Source organism: Bombus fervidus, chromosome 1 (assembly GCF_041682495.2).
Source record: "Bombus fervidus isolate BK054 chromosome 1, iyBomFerv1, whole genome shotgun sequence".
Classification (NCBI taxonomy): domain Eukaryota; kingdom Metazoa; phylum Arthropoda; class Insecta; order Hymenoptera; family Apidae; genus Bombus; species Bombus fervidus.
Window position 1 is genome coordinate 4,697,542 of NC_091517.1, and position 13,031 is coordinate 4,710,572.

The 13,031-nt window shown below is 38.0% G+C and overlaps 1 protein-coding gene across 6 annotated transcripts in view; it reads left to right on the forward strand.

Moving 5' to 3' along the window:
- Dlg1 (MAGUK family member discs large 1) overlaps positions 1–13,031 on the forward strand; it is a 530,764-nt gene that overhangs the window by 5,570 nt on the left and 512,163 nt on the right. Inside the window, exon 1 of one of the 6 annotated variants that reach the window (XM_072004622.1) lies at positions 5,335–5,570. The exons of 3 other annotated variants lie outside the window; for them this stretch is intronic. In XM_072004622.1, coding sequence (XP_071860723.1) covers positions 5,468–5,570 — 103 coding nt within the window. In that variant the 5' untranslated portion in view covers positions 5,335–5,467. Of the gene's footprint in view, positions 1–5,334; positions 5,571–13,031 lie in introns of those variants that run through there. 2 more of the 6 variants (XM_072004605.1, XM_072004660.1) reach the window with 2 other exon arrangements.

A 13,031-nucleotide genomic window follows, 5' to 3' on the forward strand; every position in this document is an offset into this window, starting at 1 on the left:
TATTTACGATTTCCATTAGTACTCTGATCTGTGATAATACATCGTATTATAATATCATAAAAGTACAATAAATGCTGGAATTTTGTAAACGACAGTCTTTCTCCTCCGTATGCACGTTTATCGGTTACGTGCATACTTTTAATTTGTTTTCTCATAGCTGCCGAATGTATGAGCGTGATTTCTAACCCGTATATTCGCAAGGAGTTATACTCTATGTGCACGTAAGCGTGACGTATGCGGAATGCAGACGATATAGGACGAAATTGGAGACAGCGTGGTTGATAATGATAGCAATGAATGGCAAATGGGCCGAGAGCTTATGTACTTAGACGCGCTCACCGGTTTGCAGAAATCGGCTATATATTTAACTGTGTCTCGTAACTTCGTGATATTGGCGTTCTATATGGCGTATTATATCTTCCGATTGAGATATAGTTCCACAAACGATTAGTTTGAAAAAATCCATCGTCTCGAACGATGTAGCGTTCAGTTTTAATTTCGTGAAAATTTCTTATAATTTCATATTAGTTGTATCGCGAGAGCATAATGAACGTTTCGCTCCTAGCGAAGTCGTGAATTATCAGTGACCTATATGCATGGAGTCGAACCGTATTAAACATCTTCAATTATTCAAAACTCCATTTAGATTTAGAGAGCTGCGAGTTTCCTTTTTATTACAGTTCCTTCGAGATAAAACACGACGAACTTCGAATCGATAAAAACAGGAAAAATCTTCGTTCTTTCTCTCTCTTTCAAAAAGGTAAAGGGAATAACAAGATCGCGTATGCAATCAATGGAGGAAGAAGATCGAACAATCGCGTTCAGGTTAGCAGATCGTTGGCAATCGTCGATAATGAATCCGTCCAGACAGTGTAGACAATGCTCAGGATTAAAATATGCTGGAAACCGAAGCGTAGCGTAGGGATGACGTTAAATTGGATTCTGGTAGCTTTAGGAATATCTATTCGCGGCTGCACCTACACGTCGTCTGGGAAAGTTCCAGCGAAACAATTCGGTGGCTTCCGTTTAGTATAGAATTCACAGGTATTTCACGGTATTGGTTCCTGCCGTAAATCCGTTGATTTAAGGTTAACCAAGATCGTTAATGTTAGTTCGTATGCATATCGCTCAGCTGGATTCTTCGTCCTTTCGGATTCTCTCATTGTTCAAGGTTTTACTTATTTACTTTTCTATATAAAGGAAGAAGTCATCAAATGCTGCCTCTTAAAACGATTTCTCCTCTTGAAAGTAGAAAAGTTCCAACGAAGTAACGGTGTTTTACATATTTATATGTTTAATATATTATTAGAATATATTATTAATCCTTGTTACTATTAACTGTAAATCTGTTACTATTTTAAACGAAATATACGAGAAATATTTATCTCATTTTAAAGTTTGCAAATAATTATATCTTTTAGTGAAAATAATTTTTATCCAATAATTAATTACAATATTGCCAATTTATTACCGGAACATTAAACGAAATCTCTGTCGAATATCATAAGTTCATCCCTCCGATCTATTTTCGTTGTAGCGTATTTCTATTTCAGTGTCAGTTTAAAGAAGATAGGTATAGCCAACCAGTTAAATTATTTGATATTCGAGTACGATTTATTTTCATCATCAACGTCAAGTTCACGAGTCTCGTTTGCCTTATTCCTTAGGAATCCCTCGATCCTTGGGAATCTATTTATTCGAGCAAAGTGATTATTTTGTTATTTATCCGATATCGGCGCGAATGATTTACGTATAAGCTTTCTAATCACGAAATCATGATCGAGTTTTGTAATTTAATTGCATGGTAATTTTCGTGCTTGCTAGATTGTTCCTGGTGATATCCGCGGTTCAGCTTCCTCTGTGGTCCCATTGTTCCAATCCACTCTGATTTCATTTTACACCAGCGTGCGGTCGAGTATGCAGTCGGTTTCATCATACTCTGACTAGCATCAGTCACAGAATTTCTATCTTTGGACGTATCTTACCAATTAACGTGAAAACAGATACAAATAGTAGCCAACTCGCTACGTTAGCGTTGTTCGGCTCTGCTTCAACGCACATAAATCATTCAGAGCTTAACTGAACGCGCAATGGCCCAGTGGGAAAGTTTTCTGATACTAATTTCAACAAAGAATTTCGTTAATGATTACGAGTGATAGACGGCTGAAAAATCGTAAAATGTGAATATTATGTTTATGAATGTAAAATATAGTATAGAACTACGCTATATTTTGTTCTATAAAAATATTTGAACACGTACCATAGAAAACTTTTACGTCCATATTGTACATATTACGTAAAACATTTTGAAATTTCATTAACGCTGTAATGGCAAAAGATCGTCATGACAGCATAGATAAAATTTGAAACCAATCCGAATATGTATTAAGTGTGCAAATGTATTAATTAAACATATTACGTCGAGTCTCATAACAGTATTAATAACATCAAATCATTCCGTGCAGCATACATATATTCATAAAAGATATCTCTATAAGAGTAAACACTATAACGCATAAGTTTATAAGCATCTTATCATGAGCATATAAGCAACCAGTAACGTGGTCTCTTCGTTATTAAGCGATAAGATTTTACAATTTGGCATGGTATATATTGCTCATGTACGTCTAAACATCTGAAATACGTAGAATGAAGTAGCACGTTCGATGATTCTATGGACGCTAATGGTCAGCGTATTCGCTAGCGAGAAAGGGGATCCACGGCGATTATTCTCGATTAATATCGGTACAGATTCTCGGGAAGTTGATAGAATTATTCATGTTGCAGGTATTACACGCGCAATGGTGTGGCCGTAAACCTAATTGTGTCCTGGAGAATGTACATACAAATGTGGGTGCGTTCACAGGCAGTGAATTTCAATAGTTAACAAGTCACTTTACCTGAGAATTCTCGTTTGCTGCATGCATACTCTCGGTATCAATAAAATTTCGTGGCTAATTATGTCTTTTTGTTGACGTTCGCTTCTCGTCTTATCAAAATAATCTTTTTTATAAGTTACGATTGAGCAGTTGTTATTAAAGTAGGTTATATATTAAGAGTAGTTATTAAGAAGGTTCAAAATTAGGAGGAAGAATAAGTATATAACACTGAAAAAGAATAAGTCGACAAGCTCGTCAAAACGATCGAGTTTCATCGTTAAGCGATGTACTTGGCGTTGATGAACAAGTCGTTGTTGCCAACTAATATCGATAGATCGTGTCTGGCGAACACCAGGTTGGGCGTCCGTGACGTCGCGTCTTATCAATTCGTGTCTTGAAATCACTCATCTGTCTTTAGACTGTACCGCTCGCACGTGCTCACAAAAATGGCAAGTAAATGCCGCTTTTAAATATTTAAAATTATCTCACGAAGACTATGAAGCGTTCCTAATTTTTCTTTCGTTTAGCAAATTTACATTGGCAGACAGCGGACGATGATTAATTTTTGGAGGAATTATTGTACGTTAATATTTCATCAATCTCTGCTCAATAGTTTAATAATACGTTGGTTGATATGTACAATACTTTCGCATTTTGGCACGGCTTAGCTATGAAAGAGACGAATATATGTGTAATATCGAAAGATGCACACTCTCGTGGTATTACGTGTGCGTTATTACGCAAGTTACACGTGGACAAATATTAATTCGCGTATGCATATTTATACAATATATTTGACTAGCTCGCATGGGAATTTTATGCAATACGTCTGCAGGAGGGAGGATTGAAATTAAATTCCACCTGATTTTCAGCACCGCGATATAATAACTTGCTTATTGCCAGTCGCAGAAATTTGAGAGCGGCACTAGTGAAAGAGATCTTTACGCTCGATTGAGAATCGTGAACTTACAGCGCATAATAGAACCGAGAAATTCTATATATAGAAATTCAAAAAATCTCCCACTAGATCTTCGTTAAAAAAATATGTTTATTAATAAATTCCCTTATTACCATTAAAATTACATATGACGAATTATCATAATCTAAATATGCATTCCAATACTCGTGAAATTTATCGATCTGCACAAGCACCTGGTTCATCGCACGACTAAAGTATTTATATACATAATATATAAAACACTAAACCGGACATGTGAGTCTATAAATGTTGCCTGCATGTGGGGCACACGGAGGGCCGTTCACACGCGTAGATATATCTTTACAGGCGACACACAGTGTAGCGAACTATTCACACACAGGAACCAACATTAAGTGTATACGCACACGAACACATAGAAAGATGCTGCGTATAGACATGATTCTTCTAATGTGGAGCGTCGCCGAGAATGTTAAATTTAGGGTATGTACGAGCAGTCGATTCTCGAATGGTGCCCACGCATGTTGCAGGTGCGTCTGTCGAACGGTTCGAAATTGTTTTTTCAACAAAACAAAGATTCCAAGTTGTCAGTATTTTCCGTGTTTCATTTGGATAGTTACTCGAACCGGTTCTTCGCCGAATTATCGACATTGACATCGGTAGCGAGCTCGCGAAAATCGTAACCCGTTCATGAATAATTTTCCGTGTCACGTGTCATCGAACCGCCACCACGTGCAGAGGCGTGACAATACAAATAAATAGGAAGCGTGTTGGCGAAACGCCAGCGCGCGCCATTGTGGACTCTGAAATTGGAAATATATATCTCAATCGAGGTGGATAATGGCGAAAATGATCGAATGATCTTTTGCAGAATATATCCTGGAACTTGTATTAGAAAACATGTACGTGTGATAGGCTAAATAAAATTGTGTGAAGTGTCGATAAACAAATAAGTTGAAAATCGATACGACGAAATCTATGGAGACTATTGCTTCATCGAGCCAGCGTTTCAGCGAAATTTATTAGATAATTTATTTTCGAAGAATAAAGATACGTAAAATATATAACAAAGATATCGCTGAAAACGAACAAAGAAAGGAGATTATAATTGTTGGTAACAGATCGAGGACTGAGCTGGATGGAAGTATTTCGCTGATGTGGTAAACGTTTCGAGTTCTGTGTGACGACGCAACGCGAGTATGTGAGAAATGTAACTATGTATTATATATCGTCTATACGTATGACGATATCTGGGCTGTTTCGTGTTGAGATTTTTTTCAGACGTGTCTCGTTGACTCCGTTTCGCATCTACGGTCGATAATTTCTCCACTTCTCTTTTGCTACTTTTCCAACTTGTCCAACTTTTTAACGAGCTCATAACATTCGGGAATTGCGTACAAAATTGTGTTGTATAGCGTTCGAGAGGATATTATCAGAGTAGATTCTTTTATAATAAGTACAATTTTATAGAGAATTTTTTCCCCACATTGTTAAAGTGCAGTTGAAGTTGAAGAAGCTGTTACGAAAAAGGAAGTGTTGCCATTCGATATCTATATAATTAACGAACTGTACGATTCTGTTGAAAGATTGCGAGTCTGAAAGGATCGTTCTCGAAAATTTACAATATACAACTTTGATATTACAATTGAATATGTGGTTGCCGGTAATATCTATTCTATGGACCATTGTGAATCTGGTGCAGCGCAAACTCGTAATGAAAAGTGTGATGTATTCTACGTTAAATGGGACAACAGGTAAATAGAAGTTTACACTATGCTTTGGAAGCTTGTAGAAATACTTTTTATAAAGACTGTATCCTAAATAATTAATCAATCGTTCACATATTTCATTTAATAAGATAGGAAAAAGAAGCTGCCACCGCCGACCACAATAATCTGTAGCAGAAAAGTATCGATTATTCTCTCGCAAAGATTTACGAGTATTTCAGACATGCGAAATTACGTTTTACTGGGTTAGGTATCAATGCGAGTAGTCAGGCGATTTCTATTGTCATTTCTCTGCTCACTCATGATTTATGTGATTCAGAGTAATGTCGTATCAGAAGGTCTGGAATTTGTTTCTCTACGGATTGCAACCGCAATTCCAAATACCGAACTAGCTAATTAATTAGCAAATAACTGAATTGTTGGAACACCTTTCGTGACTCATTGCTATTACAGTAATGTTTTGGTAACAGCAAAAAATATTCAAATGTATGGAAGTCGAGATAATTAAAGATTACCAATATATGTGATAATTTATACGTATATAATTAACGAAGTAGTCACATATTTTTCGCGTTGATGTTACAAAGATGGAGTAAAAAAAGACGATGATATGATGTTGTTACTTTAATTGGATATCGAAATTGACTTTTTTACCACGAGTCCGTTCGACGTTGTTATATTCTGTGTAAAAGTATTAACACCAAATAGTTGTGCACATTCATTTTTGTCCTTATACTTTTGCACGCGTCTCCCTTTTTCGGTAACTATTTCCGTCACCCGAGGCTTCTGGATGGCGTAAGCGGATGAATCTTGTCGTCTTGTGTCAAATATTTGGGACAGGGTAAGGATGAAGACAATTTCTACTTAGCAATTTCCTCTGCACCGCACGTAGATAACCCTCGAATAAAGCTATGATAGCCTGCTGCGGATCGTTCCAAGTTTGTAGAGTCTGTTACAAATTATCCCGAGAACGATTAAAGAGTGCTTGTAGAAAACACTGTAAGTGTAAAAATTGAAAAATTTGGATTTCTTATTGGAAAATGTTCTACATGCCAATGAGAATACTGCAGTATAGAATTGAAGACAAATTTCACTTTCTAAATGGTTATTAATAATATGAGAAGATGGCGTCACGACGTTGTCTGTATAGAAGAAAATGTAAGCGCTAATAAACATTAGTCGATCGTTTCTTGGCTTTTGTGTATACCATCTGCTCAAATGAATAAACATCAATTTTTCTTTGTAACTAAGAAGTGGCACGGGTTTTTTCTTCGGACATACAAGGTTTTTCTTCAGATCCATTTTTCTTTTTCATGAATTTGGATTACATTATGCATAAGGTTCCTTTTGTTTCTAAAAAAACTTGTTTCTTGAAGTGTATTCCATGAGCATTTTTCAATTGGACTTGAATCATTTCAAAGCCGGAGAACCTTGTTTTCTATGAGCTTTATAATCTTTGAAGTAGAAGGATTCGTCGTGGGTTATTCCAAAATTCTGCCACCATCACATAATTATACCTCTGAGCTTCACAATCATGCCGGGTTTGACAAGTTCGATATCCCAAAACTCCAATCTCGTCTTCAAGCGCTCATCTCTTTGGCACTGACCTTATGGAACTTAAAGCCTTAAGATTATGAAGTGGTCCAAGACGGACTTCTAGATGAACTCATGGAACTTGAAGTCCTGAAATCTTGTGGTGATCTTTGACGAGTACCTTTGCTTTGAACTCGTGTTCGAGTTTCCAGGATCGATAGTTTATCTGTTCTCACGATCTTGGATTCATAGAGTTTAATGTCTCAAGATCTTCAGCTGTAATTATTCTTACGATCATCTAATTTAACTTCTTTAAATACTCTTCGTGTTTTTACAATATGAAACTAGTTCTCATATTCCACATGATATGATGTATACATAAATTTCCTACCATAAATCCTATTGAAAATTAGAAAGGCTTCTACGAATAAATTAATGTGCTGAATATATTATCATATTTCCATTGTACCTGTTTGATATTATGCTAAGTATAATATACTTAATATAACTAATATAGTAATATAATATATATTATTATATTATTATAATATATGTAATATAATATATGTATTATGTTATATTATATATATACATAACGTGGAATGTGCAATATATTTAAATTTCTAAATTCCATAAAATGTAATATAGAAAATAGTTTAACATATTCCTGTATTATGTATAATCACAGAAAGTGAGAAACAATTTTAAATAGATAATGTAATATCATTGAATATAAAATATGTTAGACAAGGTGAAGAGTTCGTGTATGGTATGCGTGAAACGTTCCAAAATTTGACTATAATTTAGCTCACGAATTGGCAACGAGAAGGGTTTCAGGAAGTTTTCGATGGACGAATAACGGCAAATCCCGGGCTTTGTGATTTAACTGATTTGGAGTGGTAAATTATATGTGGCGTATTAACCATCGCGATATCAGGATTCCAAACAGAATTCAACGAATAAATTGGCATCGTTAGAAGTTCGGGACAGGCTTGGCTCGTCACATTAACATAGCTGAAAATCCAAGACGGTGTTTGAAGAATGGATTGGCAATAACCGAGCACGACTATACTCTTCATCGCGAATTCTCGGTGTTGCGTAGCTGACGCTTTGAATTCTTCTCATTCACCGTTCCTCGTGCTCGTCTCTTCATTTTCTTCTTGCTATCCTGGTCTTTACCATCGTGTTGCTATCGTGTCCTTTTCACCAGCCTGTTGGACTCTAATTCGTTTCATCCTCTCATCTTTCTTCATTAACGTCTTGTCTCTATCTCTTCCTCCCTTTTCCCGCTACTTTTGCGTGTCTGTCTTCAAAATTCGTTCGGGGTTACCCAGACATGACGTAGATGCCCGCTATTCTGGTCATCGTGTGACGTCGTCCTCAGGGTATTCAGAAATAAACTCGAGTGGCAAGGTGCTACTCGTCGTGTGGCCTCTTTCTCTCGTCTACCTCTTTTAACCTCCATTTGTCACTGTCTTCCCTTTTGGTCCGCGATGATTCGCGCCCAATTTCGACGATTATTGTGTCACGGACAGCATCAAAGCAGAAAATTAGTAGACCAATTTAAATTCGCCCCACATTGTTAGTAATACGATGAATAAACGAGCGGACAAGTTCTTTGCTCGCTCGATCTCTCGTCTAGAGTCACTGTTCCCGTCGTTAAAACGATTAATAAGCACCTACATAGTTGGCAGACGATGGCGTAACCTTGCGCTAGATTTTCTGAAAAGCAACGTTACCGTGAATACCTTTGGGTCATTGTTTTTCGATTAGGGACGGATGTACTCAAGAATTGTTACGATAATTTATAATTGAAGATTAAACGGAACATTTAGTATTGTTTAAAAGTCTAAAACTACGCATCTTGATACAACGATATCTTTTGCAACATTGTTAACAAGTTAACTTGCCCGATGCAAGCAAGTTGCTCGACGTGTTCTCTCTAAATGCTCATTCAAGGTGCAAGTGCAACGAGAATAGCTTGTACTAGGTTTACCAGGTCCAAGAATGACGTCGTTTATTGCGCTATATTTTTGTGGGATTTACGATCTTCGTAGGCATACTTAACGAGTTTCTTTATTATCTTGAGCTTTACAACCTTTCGCGATATCGAACGTTGTAGCGTGATGTTCAGCGCAATTGGAGCATAAAATATTTTCGAAACATAAATTATTAAAATATTGCTACCAGAAACTTTTCAAACCGGCTTTACATCGTTTGTACGAGCAAATTATATTTTCAATCGTCGAGTATTCGTCAGGACGCCCGATAATTCATCGAAAAATACACACACAATCGTGTATTCTAGATTGATTCACCGACAGTTCGAGTAGTTCGAACTTGCGTTTATTTATTCCGTTGTCTGGCGCCGAGAGAGCGCCAGTGCGGTTACCAGATTTAATTATACCTACGTGATTCGAGGTATCGTTCTTCTTCATTCTCCTTGCGGCGTTGAATTTGAAAATTACAGGAGTTACGCGACGTTCTCTAAGAAAATCTACCGTTCTTCTTTCTTTTCGATTACTCAGAAAGTAGTTTACTAGACGAGCCGGCAAAAGTGCCGGACAGAGTCCCAGGGCAATCCAAACAGCCGGAAGTTACATTCGTTTGTCAACCCGTCGGACACGGTGCAAACGAGCGACTCGTGGCGCTCGTTCGCCGGTAACAAAAATTTAATTAGAGAGACACGACTTTACAGCCGTGGGCGGCCTTTCTTTCGCCGGATAATGAAGTAACGCCGCCAGCTAGACACTTGTGGTTAGCGTCTAAGGGCTGGAATGGAGGACAAAAAATTCAGCCAGGTTATACCTAACGACATTTCTCTATTTTTCCTTCTATACTAAGCGAACGACTGATTCGTTTTCGTGCCTCTATCGATCTGTTTCTTTATTCTTCTTCTTCTCTCTCGTTTTCTCTTCGTTTCATCCTCCTTCTCTTATTCTTTGATCTCCTACCGTGGTCGGGCCTTTCGTTTCCTGCGACCCTGTCCTCCCCCTTTTTTCGATTTCCTCGACTCTGGCCTTGGTGTAAATACATTTCCGCATGGAAAGCGGCACTTTCAAACTTCGCGACCCTTTTCCAAAGCATTTATCTTTTATCCTCGTAAATGCGGTTGTTCGCCTCGATTTCGCTTGTCTCTGTTTGCCTCACGTCTTCTCGCCGCCTCAGAAGAATAGACGTTTACCACTCCTCTACACCGAGGCACATAGGGGGTTAACGTAACTCCGGTTAGGGTAATGGAACTATTTTCAACAACGATGGCTCTTACCGCACTATCTTCGGCATACCTTGCGCTCCCTCCTTTGGGTTTCGTACAGGTTTAGCTGTAGTTTTAAACTTAAGATCGTCGTTGCGCACTCCTCAACGAGAGAAGTTTCGTCGAAACGTGTTTGTGCTGTGTTATGATATACGATTTCGTTTTTATTACTAAATTTGCGTTCGATATATCTGATTTTATTTAGTCATTAAATATCTGGTTTTAATTACAACTAAATCGTACTTTAGATTGGATTTTTCAAAAGAAAAGCGAGGACAAACTTCGTATCGATTATCATATCTTATGCTTTCGAGCAGGCCTAAGTTTTTCATATTAGATGAGAACAGGTTGGAAATGGAAATTCTCCGTACACGAAGTCAAGGAAATTCGAATTTGAAAGTTCGATCAAGATATTTAAAACTTATTTGCGGTCCGCTATAGACTCTCTTCGAACAATTTGATGACGAACTATCCTGTTTCTCGTATCATCGAGCAGAGAAAACTTATTATTTCCCTCAGATATATAATTTCAGTTTCCGAGGTAAACGCGGTTTATGCAGGTCGACGAACAAACAGGTCTTGAAATTCGTTCTGATTAAAATTTCTTTCTTCTAACTAGTAAAGCATCCGCAGCCAAGTGAATACGTTCCGTACGAGAAGCTTCATTTTCCTTCTTTCTCGTCTCTTTTTTTTTTTCGAACCGTTCGTCGTCGTCGTCTTTTACGGTCGGCTCTTACATTTTCCAAGCCAAGTAACCGTTTTATAATAGGTAGAGCCAAGTAATTAGGTACGTACATGTCCATCGAACGTGGACATAATCGACTTTCTTCTTTGCCTCGAAGCAGCACTTTCGAGCTGATTTTACCAGCGGCGAATGTTTCCCTTCTCTTTATTACAGCGATGAATTTTTGTCGTCAAAGCTGGCAAAGCTTTTCCCTCGTTCACGGAGCTTCCCTGTTTCGCGTCTTCGCATCGGCGAGTTTAATACCGCTCCGGGGTTAACGGGCTGGGTACGAAAATATTTCTTTCCAAAGGCATGGATGCATTTCGCGAAAACGCGCATTTTAGGCTTCCGTTTCGTCCCGTTTCTCGGATCGAGGAACGCAAACGTTTAATTGTTGAACCACTCACGACGCTCTACTTTTCCAATTATTTTATGCAGAAATGTACCTCTACAGAACTATGGGTATCTGACTGTGTGCGTTGAGCCATTGTCTAAGTCGGAGGAACCGTGCGTTTGTGACGATTCGCGATAATACGGTCGATATTTATTGTTGTTTGCTGTAAAAAGGAGAAAAAGAAAATGATATCGCCGCGTTAAAATACAGCCGTTTATCGAGCATTCGTCCGACATAGCGAATAAATTTCAAAGTTCTCGAAGTTTTCTTCGATTTCAGTGCGGTAGGCGGTTGACCTGGGGCAGTTCCCTGTTCGTTTTTGTACGTGATCTTTGTGCAAATGTTGGAGCACACAGGTTCGGTAAACGTTGGAATAATTTCTGAATTCGTAAGGGTAAACTTCACAAAAGTTTCTCCTATGGCGTTTTTCATTTGACATGCTACACGCGTCTTGTGTAAATTCCGAACGAGACGCGAATAGTTTCGTCGGTGGTTCTTTGTTGTAAAAAATAGTTCTCGTCTAATACTCCTGTGCTTTCTACGTTCTAAATAATCGCGTAAAAAAAATGTTAGATACTTTGAGAAAGCGTTCGCGTAATCGTGACTATGTAGCAAGTTAAGCGTTCGAACAATCAATGTGTATGTAAAATGGCTATTGTACAATGTACAAAACGAGCAGATATAGTAGGTAGATTACTTTTTGCAGATTTCACTGCGGTATTTCGACGCCGTTATTCTCATTGCTCGGTTCTATCTTCCATTCTCGAGGAAATTGTAAGACCAGATCTAATTACTCTGCCCTCCGTTGTACAGGTAACATCGAAGATAAATTTCTACCGAATCGTCCTGAAGTGAAGATATAGGTCAAGGATGAATTCAACGTAATAAAAAATTTCGTGTCTCTTTCATATTGTTGAAATCACCCGTGGATTACGAAATCCTCGTTTGTTCATAAAAATCCTCGAAATTTACTCCGCTATCTTTTCATTCGAATTTTTATGTATCGATAGATGGGATCGCAAATTGATTTCGATTTCGATTTTACATGCTCGAACGAGGGAAAAGAAAAGAAATACGATCGAGGATGAAACGGGGCAGCTGGTCGTGATGTCTTTCTTGGTTTCCAGCCGTCCATTCGTAGAACAATCGGCAGGAGAGATCTCATTACCTCTCGCCCGGATATAACGTCGTTCTGCTTTGACGCCATCGTTCGATGGGTTCACTTCGTGCAACCTCATAAACGATGAAAATAGGTCAGGGATAAAGTTATTCGAACGTTGTAAGAGGATCGTTGCTTCCTTTGTGTCGCCGATATCGCACTCTTAATAACTTATGTCCCGAAATTCCAGCTTAATTTCCCTTGACTTCCTACTGAAGTTGACTCCGCTAGTGACTGGAGAGTATTTCAGTATTTTTAAAGTCACGAGGTATCGGAGACTAATTGATGGGAATCATTGGTACTTGGTTGTTTCTATCTTCGTAGAAAAGTTTTTAAACAAATTAAGGAAAGATATTTGATTAAGAGATTTCTTCCCGTTACACGAGTTCCTGTAGTAGCGTCCCTTTTTTATACACTCAAGA